This window comes from Lynx canadensis, chromosome F1 (assembly GCF_007474595.2).
Source record: "Lynx canadensis isolate LIC74 chromosome F1, mLynCan4.pri.v2, whole genome shotgun sequence".
Classification (NCBI taxonomy): domain Eukaryota; kingdom Metazoa; phylum Chordata; class Mammalia; order Carnivora; family Felidae; genus Lynx; species Lynx canadensis.
The window spans coordinates 59,154,262-59,171,614 of record NC_044319.2 but is presented as its reverse complement, the minus strand read 5'-3'; the positions used below and the strand labels follow the sequence as shown (position 1 = coordinate 59,171,614).

Sequence of the window (17,353 nt, the reverse complement as noted above, 5' to 3'; positions counted from 1 at the left end):
AAAGAAATTGATTGTATTAACATTGAGCATTTATTGTAATTAGAAGACACCATTAACAGAGAAAGGCATTTTAAACACATAAAACTAATCTTTGGTGTTAGAAGTCAAGAATGGTTGTCATCTCTTAGGGTTTGGTTGTGCTGGGGACACAAGGAGGGCTCCTAGCGTGCTGGTAAGATCTTTCCTGGATCTGGTGGCAGTTATGCAGGTGTGTTCACTTTGTGAAAATTCATTAAGCTGTACTTACAATTTGTACACAATTTATATACTTTTTAATATATAATCCTTCAATATAAAGTTTCTTTTTAAAGTAAGTCACTGAGAAGCTACTTACAAAACACGCATCCAACAAAAGCTTGTATGAAAACATGAGAGAACTTTTGCAAATAAGACAAAGGTGAACATTCCAATAAAAGATGTGCAAAATAATCGAACAGATACTTCAGTAAAGAGGAAATCCAAATGCTCATCCTAAATTTTTTTTTTAGGTTTATTTATCTTAGAGAGAAAGTGAGTAAGCAGGGGAGGGACAGAGAGAGAGAGAGAGAGAGAGAGAGAGAGAGAGAGAGAGAGAGAGAGAGAATGCCAAGCAGGCTCTGGGCTGTCGGCACAGAGCCCGAGGCAGGACTCGATTCCACCCGCCGTGCGATCATGACCTGAGCCAAAATCAAGAGTCGGACGCTTAACCGACTGAGCCACCCAGGCACCCCCAGTGCTCATTCTGAAACGAAAAGGGCCTCCACCTCTGTCAGTCATTGGAGAAGTGCCTATTAAAACTGGATCAACGTTTCTCCACACCTTAAACGGACCAAAGAGAAGGGTGTCATGGAGGGTGGGGCTGTGGGTGCAGTGCTGAAGTGGGCCTCTGCACAAGCGCTTTGGACACAGGTTGTCTTTACGTGGTAAAAAGGGGGGCGATGCCCTGCGTGACTTGGTGGTCCCTCTCTTTTGCAAATGTGTGCTCACATACGTTAGAATATGTGCGCAGGGATGTTACAGCCGCATTGGTCCAAACAATTTCCAAAAACTTGGAGCCCCTCTTAATGCCTGCCAACAGAAGAATGAGTACAGAAACTGTGCTACGTTGATAAACCCCACGTACCATATACACCCGTACCGTGAGGTCATACAGGCGAACAAGTTACAGCTACCGGCGGAAGCAGGCAGAACATTATTACACTGTGCTTTTCGGTAATTATTTTGAAAGCCAGGATAGTGAAGGATGAGAAGAACTTTGGGTGGTGGTAGAAGGGAGCCCCTGGGTAGTGTGTATCTTTTGACCTAAGTGACGGTTCCCCGGATGCCTGCTTTCCGGTTTCCATGAAGCCACGTCCTTGTTTCATTTGCTCTTCTGATGATTGTCAGTTTTCGCCAATTAATATATTTGAAGGAGACAGTGGATGCAGTAAGAGACCTTTTATCTTTAATATGAGAAAACGTTTGACTATTGAAAATGTGTTAAAATATGGCAAGATGGCCAAGATCTGTTTCATGTGAAAAGGTAACGTAATTTCACCTTTGAAGCGGTGTGGAATGCTGCTCTCAGTGTTCCGTTTTGGCCTCCTCACTTCCGACTTTTCATTAGCTAGAAGTTTTCACAGGTGTCACTAGTGAAGACTCTGGGACGTTTGTAGTAATTTTCATGGCGTAAAATCCACTCATTCGAAGGGTACAGTTCCGTGGCTTTTGATCTGTAGTGTTGTACATCTTGTTGTAGTTTCATAGATCCGACTTGAGGGCGTTTTTATCACCTCCCCCCTCCCCCCAAATCCACTCAAGCCTGTTTGCAGTTAATTAAATGTACTCTTTTGAAGGCAGTAAGTGGATCGATTCACACATTTCAAATACTTCATCATTAAAAGTAGGATAACACGTGGTTGGATAGAAATTGGGAGAATGTCAATGAAAGTCCTCGATAAAGGTTCTGTAGTTTGAGATGCTGTATGTGTATTAGATTCAAATCGACTTTTCCACCTCGGTTCTCTGTAATGATAAGAAATAAGTTAACAAACTGTACAGTTGATGTCTTCCTTGAGATCACGGTCGGGAACGTGTGTGTGGGTCCAGGGCATTTTCAGTTTTAGAAAGCCTAGTGGATGCGTGCTGCATCCAGGAGATTGCCAGTGTGCACTCCCTCTCGTGCGTGCCGTCTCAGCAGGATTAACTTCCGAGAGAACAGGTCATACAGAATAGGGTGCAGAAAGGGGTGGGAGGTCAGACTAGAAAATTCTTTAATTAAATACACAAATACTACGTTGTAAGTTATTTCCTCCGTTAATAACTAAAAGATCTATTGATTGACTCTGGTGTTAAGTTCCTCAAACTTTGGGATAATATAAGAGTTTGAAAAGCTCTTTCTGTGTTTTTTCTCTTACTTCATATAGAGATACGAAATCTATGTTATGTTTGTAAGTACAGGTGACGTGTGTGTGTAGGAGTGTATTAAGTGTGTGGTAATTTGTAATTGGACTTCCTGAAGTTAGTGAGTTGAATCTTTAACAAACTGGACTTACTTACACTTTGGTGTTGAATATGAATTAAGGAAGCGTAGATGTGTCTTGCGTTACATTAAATACTTGTCCAAAAGAATAACGTTGAGTGTTTGGGAGTTTCAGAAACCCCAGTTAAGGGCTGGCTGGTTACCGAGTCAGGTGAGAGCAAGGTTCTGTCTTCTCTGGGTTGTTAAAATACTGACTCTGAACTTGCTGGTGGGGCTCACTTTCTTTGCTGTTCTGTTGTCAGGTACTTTATTGCCAAGGCTGCCGTCAGAACCGGGAATGACGTTACTCACTATCAGAATTGAGAAAATCGGTCTGAAGGATGCGGGGCAGTGCATCGACCCCTATATTACAGTTAGTGTAAAGGGTAAATAACTCTGTGTACATTTTCGCCTCTTGTGAATTTTATAATGTTGATTCTCGTTTGGGACATGAGGGGCTATGCGGGTGGGTTCTCGCCTCTGCGACAACTCATTTGAGTTCATTCTACACCGAGATAAAATCCCTGGGAAGCTGTCCTCTTTCCTTCACTGAATATTTCTGAGAGGTTTACTAAAAATACTTTGTTATTTATAACCTTCATGCACAGTTGCTTTTGAGCATGTTTTTGTAAATCTCTTTTTTTTTTCTTTTTGGGAGAGACAGAGACAGCGTGAGCAGGGGAGGGAAGAGGGAGGGAGAGAGAGAATCCCAAGCAGGCTCCACACTGTCCGCTCAGAGCCCATCGTGGGGCTTGAACTCACGAAATGTGAGATCATGACCTGAGCCGAAACCAAGAGCCGGAGCTCAACTGACTGAGCCACCCAGCACCCCGTATGTGTCTATATTCTTAAAATTCCATCTAGACATATACACTGACGAGACATACACCCTGTCTTTAATAGCAGGTCCTTCTGCTCACCTTCTCAGGGTGTGTGGTTTTCTTTGCGAAGCCCCATGTTCTCCTGTCAGCCCGCCCCCCCCCACCCTCCCCTCCGGGTTCTCTGCTTCCTGCTGTAATGCTTGAGGCACAGAGGAGCCCTGCCAGGGGTGGGTGAGAATCCGGCCTCCGGTGCATCGTCCCTGGAGACAGGAAGTGGGACGCGTCTATAAACATCCATATCTGAACGTCATCCTGAGGGGCATTAAAGAGTGATGTGTTTCTTATTAAGGGTGATTGTCTTGAGGATTTGGTTTTTCTCCTGTCCAGTGGGACATACCAGTGATTCCTTGAAAACTGCTTTTTTAGTCTTTGGTTTAAGATGGACAGCACACCGATCGAAAGCATTTGCTGGTGTCACGCCTTTCATCCAGCACTTTATTGTGAAGCTGCCAGTGGTCTTCTAGAAATGATTATTGGGTGACTGCAGATGAAGTTGTCATACTTTTATTCAGACGTAACTGCACAAATAATCTCAGTCCGTCTGCACTTTGAGGCAAACCAAGGAAACAGGGACTGACATTACACGGAAGGAACTTTTACCAGTCGTAGAAGTAAATTCAGTCCCGTGGGCTCAGTAGTATCTCATAAAAGAAACATGAGTTCAGACACAGAGAAGACTTGACGTGGGGACCCCATGCTCCACCGACTGCTGCTCAATACTTGAACCTCTGCTGTTAGCAGCTATCAAATCCCTGGTCTACTGGGAAGTATTCATACCCACCGTTATTTGATAGGCCATTTGTAAACCTCATACCTCATGTGGGACTGCACGCTGTACAACAGAAAGGCGTAATGATGATGAGGTAGATAGGACGTTCCTCTTGCATACACGTTGAACCGAAAACGTGTTTTTGGGTAAACGTGTTTAGGAGCTGCAATAATCGAATGTACGAAATTGTCTTAAGTTCCCTGAGATAGGAGTCTGTGGAATCACACAGAAACGCCAGACATTAAGTGAGTCCATGTTGAATCTGATTAAGCTGGCAGATTCCTGGCTGCAGGAAATTAAAGCCACACACCACACATAGTGTACCATCTGGTTGTTGTAAATCAGGTTACTTTATAGCAGATACAATCAGAATGTAGGTGATGCGTATAAAAAATTACCCGTTTAGGGAACGGTTTCATTGGCAGCTTCCATGTCCATTGTTTGGGCTCTGACTTGAGTACAACAGGGGAATTCTGGTCATGTTCGATGAGAGGCCTTTCCACGCCATGCGCTTGATCAGGGTTGGAAAATAGGGGTAGGGCCCCCACCGTGGAATAGGATTCACGTTCCAAATTTGTACTGCAGACAACGGGGTAGTGGCCGAAGGACGACAAGAGTTCTTTTCGCCTCGTAATAAGGACCGAATTTTGTCGCTTCAGACTTGCACTTGCACCCAGTCACGGCAGGGCTTCCTCGCCCTTGGCCCCGAGTCCGCCCCCCCCCGTGCCCCTGCCACCATCTCTGTCCCCAGCCCCCTGCCCCCCCCCCCAACACCTCCGGACACCAGAAGCTCTGTAGGAACCCGTTCACGCCAAAGGGAGTGTCTGTTATCCAAGAATCTCCTCTCTGCTTTTGCCAAGCCTCTGGAGGAAATGTAACGCTCTGTGGTTCATTTGCAGTTTTTGAGTCTCTGTATTTGAAACTCTTCTTTCCTCTCTAGATCTGAATGGCATAGATTTAACTCCTGTGCAAGATACTCCTGTGGCTTCAAGAAAAGAAGATACGTATGTTCATTTTAATGTGGACATTGAGCTCCAGAAGCATGTTGAAAAATTAACCAAAGGTTGGTTCGTGATGGTAAATCATTGCATTGGCTTCTCGTGGCCAGAGTTTTCCTCCCGTTGGTGTTTCTGTGCCCGGTGGCCTAGCGCGGTCGGCAGAAGTAAATGTCATACGGTGTTCCTTGACTTGAACGCAATATCGATTTTTCAGATGTGGGAATTAGGCATTGTATTAGCTGGTTGTGTCATAGATAACCGTTAGATAATAAAATGGTCTTGGGGGCGCCTGGGTGGCTTAGTCGGTTGAGCGACCGACTTCGGCTCAGGTCATGATCTTGCGGTCTGTGGGTTCGAGCCCCGCGTCGGGCTCTGTGCTGACAGCTTGGGACCTGGAGCCTCCTTTGGATTCTGTGTCTCCCTCTCTCTCTGCCCCTCCCCCGCTCATGCTCTTTCTCTCTCTCTCAAAAATAAATGTAAAAAACAAACAAACAAAAACGGTCTTTGATAATAAACCTCATCATCGTGAACAATGAACCAAATGAAGTTTTCTGCATCCTAAGGGGCAGAGGGGGCAGCGGCTCCCTCAGGCTCCTCGGCAGTGGAGGCTGACAGTTGACAGAACAAGTTGTTTTTCCAGCTGCAGCTTTTGGGAAGGAGGACCCCGCACCTTGTGCTCGGTCAGGAGGAGGATGGGAAGGAGCAAAATCAAAGTCTGGAAAAGGTGAAGTTCCGCTTCCAAGTCAGATGGCTCCTGGGACCGAATGCTTCTCCGAGCGGCCTGCCCCGGGGGGGACCGTCGTGGTCTGTGAAAAGGCCTCGGTCCCTTTCTCACCCCAGATTCCCTGGCGGTTGTTGACGTTTTCACGCTTTGCAAGAAGCTCGTACAAGATACAGAAGAGCCTCTTGGACGATCGCTCCATCCTCTAAAATAGTTGACATTTTACTTCTCCGATCCGGTGCTGCCGTGGCCTCTGCTCCACCCCGAACGACGGTCTCCCCCGGGGTCTGTCAGCGCAGTGGCTCCAGGTGTGAGCGGCAGGCCCTCCTGAGTCCCGGGCCCCCCCGGGCTGGGCCCCGCGCTCTGGTTCTGGGGGTCTTCTACACGATTCCGAGGTGCGCCAAAGTTTGCGAATCGCTGTTAGAAGAATACGGAGGTGGATGTGCTTAAGGACCCAGGTCCAAGACGTTTCAGTGTGCAGTTCTGCCCTCTGCACGAAAATACGAAAACATTTGCGTTTAAGTCCCTTGCTTTGGGAAGTGTTTCTGATATGGAGAGATGGGGACCATTTCGTGGGCTCGCTTCCCCGGGTTTTTTGGTGCCGTGTTCCTGAGGACTTGACTCCCAAGATGCTGAAAGTACAACTGTATTCAGAATTTGATTCCGTTCATTTTCTTTAACTTTGAATTTATGGTGGACAGTATTACTATAGTCGCAACTGAAATGAAAACTTTTTTCATGTTTCCAAGCATTTCCGTTAATCTCCGTACACTAGTCCCCTTTCACACTCTCTTCTTTCTTCTAAATACCACGAAGAACAAAGCTGCGCCCACCAGGGATGCCGGAAATATATTACCTACTCACAATGCAGATGAGTAAGTTCCTTGAGAGGATGGCATCGTATTTGGACCTCGGTCCTGTTTTCAAATGTGATTTTATTTTCACATTTATTCAGACCCCAGACACAGGCGTGCGGACAAGTAGGTGGGTCCATAGCTGCAGAGACTAAGAAATGTGATCTGCCATCTTAAAAATCTGTTTAAGGTTTTTAATCCCAAACTTGCCTCAGTTACTACCATCGGAGGGGAAAGAGAAGGGACCCTTTTGTAGACCCGGAAGGTCACGCTCCTGGGGACGGCGGGTGCCGGGGCGGTCGAGGGTTGAGTGTGCCCACCTCTGCCTCAGCCACGTCCCACTGTCTGCTGTGACGGGCGGACCCGGGTGCCAGGACTGCATACACATTTCTGTTAAACCTCTTGTCACCCGTGGGTTCTGTCACCGGTTTAGGTACCGGACGCGTGTCGTCCTTAAAAGCCAAGCAAGATCTGGCACCACTGCGGTGCAGGCAGAATGAAGTAGCCGGCTGAGAGTGAGACCCCAGCTTCCTCCCAACTAGTTTCCACGCCTTCTTTAGAAAGTAACTGTTCGTGCCCACGTTGACGAGGCAGCTTATTCTGTTTTGAGCTGCTTTCTGTGGGGAGAGCTGATCCGTTGGGCTTATCTTTGGGGAGGTCAGAACGTGTGAATTTTTCCTCCCCGCCTGCTCATTGGGGAAGGGGTGACGCAGGAATAGGCTTGTTCTCCAGACTTTGCCTTCCGATACGCCATCGGTACCCAAACATAGGGGATTCTGGGAAAAACAGGACAGTGCTCCAAACACTCTAAAAGGTCCTAGGAAGTAGATGGCAGTTAAAAACTGAACCAGCACACCATCTATGTTGTTTGAACTCTGAGACACTCAAAAAAGTTGAATTTTTGAGCTTTTCTCTCAGCAGAAGTGACGTAAGCTCGAATTTTTTCATGAACGCTTACAGGCCTCTGCTACTTAGTGAGTTTCTGTGGATCATGTCAATACTTCACCAGCATCCTGTGTGTTCGTTCTGTGCTATTGAAGAGGTTCTGTCCTTCAGTGGCTTACGATTCTACCCGTGTGGGAACGTGCGTGAGATCTTGAGGCCGCCCAGCTCGGGAAGTTCTGCTGTGCTTTGTAGGACTGGGAGGATGTGGACAGAGGTCACTGCGTTCAGACGGAGAAGAGCTTTGGGTGACAAGGAGAGTCGTAGCATCAGGGCGATTGTTTGACAAAGGTTACTTTGTAAATTATGCCGCCTGCTGCTTCTCCGTGTGCTTCCGGTGATCTGATCAGAGAAGATAAATGTGTGGGCACGTGAAAGTCTGCGTCTGTGGCTAATGTGGTCTGTTTTAATCCCTTAGGTGCAGCTATCTTCTTTGAATTCAAACACTACAAGCCTAAAAAAAGGTTCACCAGCACCAAGTGCTTTGCTTTCATGGAGATGGATGAAATTAAAGCGGGGCCGATTGTAATAGAACTGTAAGTGACGCACACACAGGATTCATGCTAGTTTAATGGTGACTAGTAGTTCTTCTCGGTATGTGACCAAAGACTAGGTCAGCTATCAAAGTGTTTAAACCATGATCTTTCTACTGTGGTTACAGATACAAGAAACCCACTGACTTTAAAAGAAAGAAATTGCAGTTATTGACCAAGAAACCACTTTATCTTCATCTACATCAGACTTTGCACAAGGAATGATCCTGACATGGGTGACCTGGAACGTCTGTGAATCCTACCACTCAGTAGAGACCATCCCAGCTCGTGTAGCACAGCCCCCTCTGCCAGGCAGGAAGCAGGCCGCGCCCACGCCGGGAGGCCAGAGCGAGTCCGCAGAATTCACAGTCCGCACGCCGCTGACACGGACGACCCCTTTGGATACAGGCTTGTTGTAGTTTTGAAACCTGTTTTTACTTTTCTAGTGTTTGTGCAATTCGTAGTCTCTCTTCTAACTTACCGCCGTTCCTGCCCTGCTTCCTGGAACAACACTGCTGTCGTAGGATGTGCTCACCTTCGAAACTAATACAGCAATAAGATTGTGCTAGAATGTACACGTCGGTTCACTTCTGCTCCAGTATGCTTTTTTGGTTTTTTGAGTTAACGCCAGACTTTGGGCTGATGTGGGTGGGATGGTGTGAAACTTTCCCGAGAGGAATTGGACCAGATTTTGCTGCCCAGGGAGGTCAGTCTGGAATTGTATAGGCGGCTCCTCAGACGTGGCCTGAATTCACCCCGATCTCTAGTTCTCCTGTTTAGAAATCGTGTGCCTTGGCCGGATCGGTGTCCCCTGTGGGAGCGTTCCAGATGACCGGGTTGCTTTCGAGAGCGCGGATTTGTGGTCCAGCCGATGAGCGGGTCCGCTACGTCACACACACCGCTGTTCTGAGGGCGATTCCAGCGTTAACGGTGGAACCGTCTCAGAACAACTGCAGGTGTTTGGACGGCTCCGTAACGTCTTCTGAGTCGTGTTAACCCGAGTCCGATGCTGACGAGACACTGCAGGAATAATTGCTGTTTTTCTGACAACTGATTGTGAAACCTTAAAGCCTGCACCCCTCTTCTTCAAGTGGGGAGCGTGCAAAACCTGGAGCTCCTCTGTGGTTTCTTTACGTAGGTAGATAGGATCGCCATTTATTTCCTAGATATACTGACTTTCATCCCTAGGGAAATACGCAGGTCATGAGCTTATTATAATTGGACTATTTACATTACTTTTGACTTAATGGGGCGTAAATAAAACTTCCAGACTACACCCGAGGTAGATATTTGATACACAGAACAGTAAGGCTTGGGGTGGGCTTTCTGTGGGTCAGACGTAGAACCCACATATTTAATACCATTTTAAATGCCCAGTGCTAGCATGAGGGGAATGCAGCGCCAGTCCTTGGCCTGTTTTTCAACTAGCCGAAGAACCCTGGGTGTCCCTTCAGCGTTTGCTTTTTAGAATAAGTAGCCACAATGAAGTGTTCTAGCCCTTGCACTTCTCGAGAGCTGGTCTTTGCCTTCCGTTGTCTGTCAGTTCTGTTCCAAGAGGGGGGTTATAAACTGTGAGCCTGGAGGAATTCCCAGCCAAATTAATCCTCTCTCTCGTTTTGATTAGACTAATCCCAAGATGATTCAGTCCACGATAGCTCGAGGGGAAGAATTTGCCTTAATAAATTACCTTGCTGTTCACTCAACCCTCAGAGCGGGAGCTGTCGGCCCCCAGACCGTCAGCTCCTCAAGGGGCAAGAACCACATTTTCTCCAAGTCATGTAAACGTCCTGAGGTGCTTGACGGCACGCTGTAGCCTGGAGAGCACGCAGTCCCTTCTGTTCGATGTTGCTGACGAGACCGAGAAAATAATCCCGTGAAGTACCTACTATTAAAATGTAGCAAAACTGATACATTGGTCTTTCTCTTTTCTCATAGACCGTAAGACATGTATGTCAGTGATAACTTATATGAAGGAACATCTCCTGTCATTCACATAAATGGTCTGTATGAACTACAGTTGCCTTTCACACCAGTATTAAAGAAGTTTAACGGATGCCGTGATTAGCCGAGCTTTAATTCAGACCTGAACGGAATGACAGAACAAGTGATCACCTTGAAGCAGTAGACACAGAACACGGTGCTTCCCACCAACTACTTTTCACTTTCCAATGAAAAAACTCAGCTATTGAACGGTCACTGTGGTCGAAATGCTTTCAGGCCGAAACACAGCTGCCTCAGAAACACGCTGAGCCGGTGACGGCTTCTGGAACGGCTGGAGCCCAGGGACCCCCTCCCCCACCTCCACCCCCCAGGCGCTGGGCTCCCCTGGACCCTGCTGCGGCGGCGGTGCCGTCCGAGGCTGGGCTGGGCGCCGACTACGGCAGGCTCACAGCGGCTCGGGTGAGCCATAGGTACTCGAGTTGCTCTACAGGTCACGGACTGCAGAAATAGGAGATACAGGACAGACATCAGAAAAAGTTCACGGTAAAAAAGACTGGCTCTGATTTTAAAATAGATCTAATGCACCTTTCCTACTTGCTTCTCTCTCCTAGCAGGTATGACCTATATTCTAACAAGACATCGTATGAACTGCCTAATCGTATGAACTGCCTAATTTTTGTGTCCAGAGACCGACATATTCAAAAGTTGCATTTGCGGACTTAATCGTATTTTACCCAGTTAAAAACAACCTATGCTATTAAGAATGGAGGTGTTCCTCTTACGTTTCCTCTCTTGACATGAAATGGGAAGACCTACATATGAATTTTCTTCCTGCGGAACTACTTCTGTATTCCTTAAGAATTTTGAAGAGTGGTTTTCTTTCAATGGTTATCTTCCTAAAGTGGTATTTCTTAGTTTAGTACAAAGAGAAATCTTTGTATCAGTTAAGCTTTTGTTTTTATTTCATAGCGTGTTAGTACATTAAATTTACGACGACAAGTCATGGTCTAGGTTTCAGTAGTATCAGGATGTCACAGAACTTCGGAGAAGGGGAAAGCATAGCCTCAGTAGTGAATACCAGCCTTTTCTAATTTTGATTAAATCGTAAACGTTGTTTCAAAGACGTGGCATAGAAATGGGGATAGTTAGGACTTTAAATGTGGCGTAATCCCAGATTCGTAGGCTTACCGATTTTCAAATCTAAGTGCCAACATTCCAGTCTTGATGTGGGAGTGGTTGGTAATCAACAGGAAGAACTGAGGTCCTAAACCACCCTTTCTCAGAGTAGTGCCCTCTTCCGATCTTTTCCCCCATATTCCTTGAAAACCAGAGGCAAAGGATGGGAGAAATATTACATTCTACTTTTTTAAAAAGAAATTTCCTTACTTCTTATGGTCACAACACATCCTGTTCAGTTTTCTGTTTCGCACCCTCAAAGCAAGAATGGTAAAGGTAACATCAGGTCAGACGACTCTTCCCCGATGGAAACTCATCCTCAGGAAAGCATTCTCACCCAGGCAACAAAAGTCACCGGAAAGCACACGGATGCCACACAGTAAGGGCCCACAGGCCTCCCTGAAGGTCAAGGGAGATGCACGGTTGTGGTGTTCCCAGGGGACGTTAGGCTGGACCCCCCCCCCCCCCCCCCCGCAGTGAGCAGCAGGGAGCTTGCCGCCAGGTCACGACTCCAGCTCTGGGAGCCCATGTTTACGTGGTTCCAAGATGGCACAGTCCTCGTGAGAAAGCAATCCAATGAATCGACAAGACACTTGGGAAATACTAATAACCAAATTTTTATGAACTATTACTACAAAGAACTTCAGCAAGAAGGGAGAGTTAATGATCTTTTAGTAAACATTTTTAGCGTAACAGTCTTTGCGACCAGATATTTTAAAAAACCAAGCTTATAAACACCATTGCTCTGTATTCAACTGGTGCACACTAAAAACAGGATAATAAATGGAAATACCTGTTCTAGCATTTCCACAGGAAATGTTCATATTTCTCAGGACTCTAAATCATGGAGCAGTTACGCGCTACGTTAACTAGAACACAGGTATTCTTTATTGCACATTTCAAGGTTGTCAGAAGGCTCTAGCTTATGAGGTGGTTTTTATTTAGGGGGGGAAATGATATTTTTCAATTGTTTGGCTCAAAAATGCACACTGCCAGGGCAGCTTGGTTCTAAAAACATACCTTTTAAAATAAACTTCTGGATTCTGAAGCCAATGAAATCCTTTACCGTAACCAATGTGCCCAGCCCACTTTCTCTCGGACTGAACGTCAGAGGTCAGAGTTACGGGCTCTGTTTTAAAGCCTGTGAACAGTCCGGGCTGCTGCTCTGCGAGGCAGCGGGGGGCTCGTCTCTGGAGCCAGAAGGCAGGAAGTCTCTTGCAGCAGGTGGAGGCGGATAATCCTGGGGGCCGTGGGTTGGCGGTGGTGGTCGAGTACCAGGAATAAAGTACTCTCTCGGGCCAAGAGAGCCTAAAGGTCTAAAAGGTGTGTGTCCCGGGAGAAATTCTCGAGGGTCGAGAGGCAGGTCCCGCTTCCCAGGTGGAATGCCCGGCGCGTATTCCCTCAAGCCTAGTGGTGGACGTAAGCCAGGACCTGGAAAGAATAAGTCACATAAAAGCATGCGAACACACGTGGGCACGTCAGTCTTTAATTTCTCACAACTCGAGAAGCCAGGTGGCGGCACCCGCACTTCAGGCAGGAGGCAAAGTGAAGCTCTAGGCCAACGGCCGGCCAGCCAGGAAACAACACAGGCAGGATCTAGACGTGCCTCGACCTAGCTTGTGTGTTTTCTGTCCCACAGGTCTGCCAGCTCTGTCTCACAAGGGCTTGGTTTGTACTTGAAAGCACTGTGTGTCACAGCAAGAAGACAGACTGAAATAAGGGCTTTACCGCGACAAAGAAGTGTGACAGGACCATCTCACTGTCTGCTGCCGTGTCAAAACTTCAGGCAGTAGCTCAGCATCCACCCGACACGCCACCAGACCCAGGAGTCTGCCCCACCGGGGAAAGGCCTTCCGGCCACCCCCCAAATCCTCCCTTCTCTTACAGCTAAGCTGCCCTACCCCTAATTTCCAAGGTGGGGACCGAAGGTTCAATCTCTCTCTCCTATCGTCTATGATCCCCTGCATATCCTTCCATCGTGGTGATTACAAGCTTTGTTTCCTGACCGATGCCTGTGGTCCAGAGGACACTGTATAAACTCTTGAGCTGGGAGAGGGAGTTCTATCCATCTGCAGAAGTAGTATTTCTGGCTTTCTAGAAATCTCTCTGGTCTACGAGATACCTACTGCCCATCTCCGTATAGGGGGACTGTGCAGCCCCCCACGTGCCCAAAAAAAAGCGTACTCAGCTTGCTTTGCCCTTTTAGTAGATGGCCCTGTAAAAGCCACTATTAAAATTTCAACAAGGAACAGAGAGAAAAGATGAATTCCACTCTACAAGTCAATTACTACCATTCAATTACCGTACCAAATGGTGGGGGCAGCGGCCGAGGCCCGAAAGGCCCGCAGAGCGGGGGTGGCGGTCCGTATCGAGTGGGGGGTGGTAGAGGGCCTCCCACGGGCGAGCTCACGAGGGGCACCCCTGGGAAAGGAGGAGGCCCTTTTGCAGCCATAGGAACCTGCAGAGCAGAAGCAGTTAAAATTCTGGAAGACTCGGGTATAACACACACAAGCACCAACACCAATAAAAGCTGAGACCCAACGAAGCAGAGGTCAGGCACCTGTCCAAAGGACAACCAGTGTGACAAAGCTTTACCCCTCCCGTCTCTTCCCACTGGCAGCTCGGGCAGGTTAAAGGGATGACCCAGGAGCTAACACCTTCCCTGTCCTATTATTACTGCTGGAATACGCAAGGCGGAGAAAGCAAGAGGACTGTTGAAGGACATTAACAGAGGAGACTGCTAAGAAATCCTACCACAAACACCACAATCTATTCCTAGGGCAACCCCTTCACCCCCATGTCCTTCCCACTGCCACAACAGGGCACTATTTCCATACTAAGCACGGACAGAACAAGGGGCAATGAAAAATCCGCTTTCTACACATGTGACAATAGCCACCATTCAGAGTGCCTTCCATTTCATGTATTTAATCTGCAGGTCTCTCAATCTCCAAGTATGAACATCCTGTTTTAGACATGAAGGAACAGAGACACAAAGTGTTAATTTGCTGAAGGCCACACAGCATGTAAAAAGCCAGGCTGCCATTCAGGATCACGTCTGCCTGGCCTTCCCCGCCTACCGGCACTTCTGCTCCCCCAACCTAACAAAGGGGCCTCTACTCTCTGAAGTCTACTCCAGGGTTTCAGATCTTCTTCAAGCTGCCCATGGACAGAAAGACCTCAAGAGACGCATGTCCCTCAAGTCCTGCACGGAAACTTAGAGAAGCAATGTTCTCCATACAGGGAGGCAGGTGGAGCTCTCATATTTACCTTCATTCACCAGTAATGCTGTGCTTTCTCATTAGAGACCCTGACCTCCTTTCCTGTGGGAAACTGGGTTGGAAATTCTAAACTATCACGCATACTCTGATTTCCACACAGAGAAGCACCGTGAGGACCGGTGTGGCTCTGGTAGAGAACACGCTCGTGTGAACGTAACCGAAGGGTACTGCTGGAAACCCACACGGCAGGTAAGGACGGATCTCCACCGGTGAGGATTTCACCTGCAGCAAACATTCTTCCCTTGCCAGTCCGTAATTTCAGATTACTCAAGACAGCGTCTGCCTAGCGTACAACTGGAGATATTCTTAAATGCCACACTTGGTGTGACGGTGAATTCTATATAGAGTTACTTTCCTTTGCCTCACAACACTTAACGCCGAGGCACACAAAATGCAAAGCTGGAGTGGGGGCTTTCCACATTCTTTAGTTCATTACAAGAGATGTTCTGAACAGGTGAACAGCCTAACCAAAACAGGAAAAAGGAGGAAAAACCAACCAGATTTCAGCAACCCAGCAACACTTTCAAGTCAAAGACAACAAGATCAATATTGCCATGCAATTTAAAGCCAAGCAGATTAGTGTCTGCTTCCCTTCCAGGAATACACCAAGTACAAGCTCAGTTCAGTCCTCAACCTCTAAGTACTTACTACTACTGACTGCTCAGCCACAGATGGAATGCTGGGAGCTGAGGGGCCTTCGGGGTCTTGGGCAACAGTTTGCTTTTTAAAAAAATAAATGAGATACTACAGATGTAACAGGCACACAAATGGATGATACAGAGAGAGGATGTTGCAGAAGTTCAGTGTTTGCCGAAATACCTAGTTATGACTCAGAACACCTGCAGAACTTACCTTGCCTTCATCCATCACCTTAGTAGGGGAAGAGCTTCTCGAGCTGCTGTTCGCCATGGGAGCTGCACCGGGTCCTGGATCTGCTGAAGGCCAGAGAAAGGACTTAGATTTATCCTGCCTTATCTTCGCCCCGAGGAAGAGTAAGAAACCCTCGGATTTTAGACTCTCAACACACTCAGATCCCTTACCAGAGGCAGAGTGTTTCCCAGATGCCTCAGATGACCATCGAGGACGAGGTGGAGGCCCGTCCACTGATCCTTGAGAGAGAAAGAACAGAGCCCTTGTATGGGTTTTTCAGAAGAAACGGACCAATTGTGGACAGGTCAGGGTTCAACTCTACCTAGAAAGCAACATTAAAAACGAGTCTCCTAATACACATGAGGGGAGATCCCAAACTTACAAACAGACTGAAAGGATTAAGGCGAGCTGTCTGACGGAAAGAACAGCAAGAAAACGTACGTTAACAACACCAGCAGGGACTTCGGGCTACAGGCCTGCCGCAGTGGCACACACGGACGGTTTTCAGTGTGTGTAATCTGACCTCCGTACCTTGCCAAGCATTACAGATGTATTTGTAAGAAATAGGTACGGCATGGTATATTAATGGGCTGTAAATTATAAAGTCTTTTATAGCTACTTTTACAATACTCCAGGGAGGAACCCCATAGAAATTTAAAGATAAAGGCTTATACTTTGCAGTGAAGAATTCAAAAGCAAAAAAATGATATTTATCATTACATAGTCTATATTTTTATGTATTTATATGTTACGTTAATGTTAATAATAATAAACTCTTTCTGTTCTAAAGCAGATCTTACAGCAGACTATTTATTCAGCAAGACAAATTAAGAATTCTTTTTCTCTATACCGAGCAGACCCAAATTCTAAAATGTTGTTTGCATTAGAATTCTCAAAAGATGGGGGGAAAACCTCTAGGAGCCACAGTTTACTGCGAGGTAAAATGTGAATGCTCACCGAATTCACTTCTAGGCATGTCTCTTCGATTGAGGGTAGCAGAGAGCGGTCTGGCAGGCGGGTCAGCCGTCGGGGGAGGGGAGCATTCCCCCCCACTCACAGGAGATGGACCAAAAGAGCCGTTCTGGCTCAGAGGACCTGACGATGACAGTGCCCTGTTACCACTCTGAGGCCACCTTTCTTTACTGAGTTCTTGGGGTTACTTCTAGGGCATCATAACTAAGACACACAGAAATAAAATGTGATTTCTGTACGTTTTGACCAAAACCTCGAGAGCTGCCCTTTCAAAGTGCTGCTACCTCTCCATGGAGGGTTCTGGGCGCTGGGTCTTCCCGGCCGTGGCTTCACAATCACGGGCTCTTCCTGCAGCACTGCCATCTTCTGGGTTAATTCCAGTAACCTGGATGCGGAGGGAAAATGGACTCACACATGAAATACAAAATTCCCCCATTCGATCACCAGAAGCACAGCCTTTAATAACCCTAAACGCACTGAAAACACAATTCAGTATCCCATACTTGTGTCTCAGGTTGGCCGCTTCCCTCTTCTCCTCAGCGATAGCTCTTTCTGCAGCACGAGCCTTGAGCTGTTGGAGAAAACAAGATCCAAATCAGTTGTGGTGGGCCACACACAAAATAAAGGAAAGGAAAAACAAATCTTACCCAGTTATCATGAGCTTTCTTCTCGTGAGTAGCAATCTGGAAAAGACAACACATCAAAAGCTGTGTTTAGGGACTCGTTTAACAGGCACTACAACAGTCCACTAGATACCAAAGAATTCTGCAGCTCTAGGACAGTATGGTAATTACCTGGGTTTTAAACGAGCGCTCGGTTTTCTGTAATTCATCCTCCATTTCTTGAATTCTGCGCCTAAGAATCACACTTGCGTTTATCAATTAAAGTGCAACTAAAGAATAGTTTCAGCAGTCTCACCACACCCCCTTGACTGTA

The 17,353-nt window shown here is 47.0% G+C and overlaps 2 protein-coding genes across 10 annotated transcripts in view; one reads left to right on the top strand and one right to left on the bottom strand.

Annotated features, from left to right (window-relative positions):
- The window catches only part of AIDA (axin interactor, dorsalization associated), a 39,388-nt gene extending 28,322 nt beyond the window's left edge, over positions 1 to 11,066 (top strand). The window contains exons 7-11 of one of the 4 annotated variants that reach the window (XR_003965879.2): positions 2,743 to 2,865; positions 5,070 to 5,192; positions 8,063 to 8,180; positions 8,306 to 9,311; positions 10,113 to 11,066. Coding sequence is in view for 2 of the 4 variants with exons in the window: in XM_030302321.2 (XP_030158181.1) it covers positions 2,743 to 2,865; positions 5,070 to 5,192; positions 8,063 to 8,180; positions 8,306 to 8,402 (461 nt within the window). In the remaining 2 variants the exon portion in view is untranslated. Of the gene's footprint in view, positions 1 to 2,742; positions 2,866 to 5,069; positions 5,193 to 8,062; positions 8,181 to 8,305 lie in introns of all 4 variants that reach the window. The other 3 variants (XR_003965878.2, XM_030302321.2, XM_030302323.2) reach the window with 3 other exon arrangements.
- Positions 11,067 to 11,895: 829 nt separating this feature from the next.
- Positions 11,896 to 17,353, bottom strand: part of MIA3 (MIA SH3 domain ER export factor 3) — a 55,570-nt gene continuing 50,112 nt past the window's right edge. For 2 of the 6 annotated variants that reach the window (XM_030302311.2, XM_030302315.1), the window contains 10 exons: positions 17,212 to 17,272; positions 17,065 to 17,100; positions 16,921 to 16,988; positions 16,702 to 16,802; positions 16,403 to 16,540; positions 15,616 to 15,684; positions 15,428 to 15,507; positions 15,224 to 15,295; positions 13,602 to 13,752; positions 11,896 to 12,725 (listed from right to left, as the gene is read on the bottom strand). In XM_030302311.2, coding sequence (XP_030158171.1) covers positions 12,415 to 12,725; positions 13,602 to 13,752; positions 15,224 to 15,295; positions 15,428 to 15,507; positions 15,616 to 15,684; positions 16,403 to 16,540; positions 16,702 to 16,802; positions 16,921 to 16,988; positions 17,065 to 17,100; positions 17,212 to 17,272 — 1,087 coding nt within the window. In that variant the 3' untranslated portion in view covers positions 11,896 to 12,414. Of the gene's footprint in view, positions 12,726 to 13,601; positions 13,753 to 15,223; positions 15,296 to 15,427; positions 15,511 to 15,615; positions 15,685 to 16,402; positions 16,541 to 16,701; positions 16,803 to 16,920; positions 16,989 to 17,064; positions 17,101 to 17,211; positions 17,273 to 17,353 lie in introns of all 6 variants that reach the window. The other 4 variants (XM_030302314.2, XM_030302316.2, XM_030302310.2 and 1 more) reach the window with 3 other exon arrangements.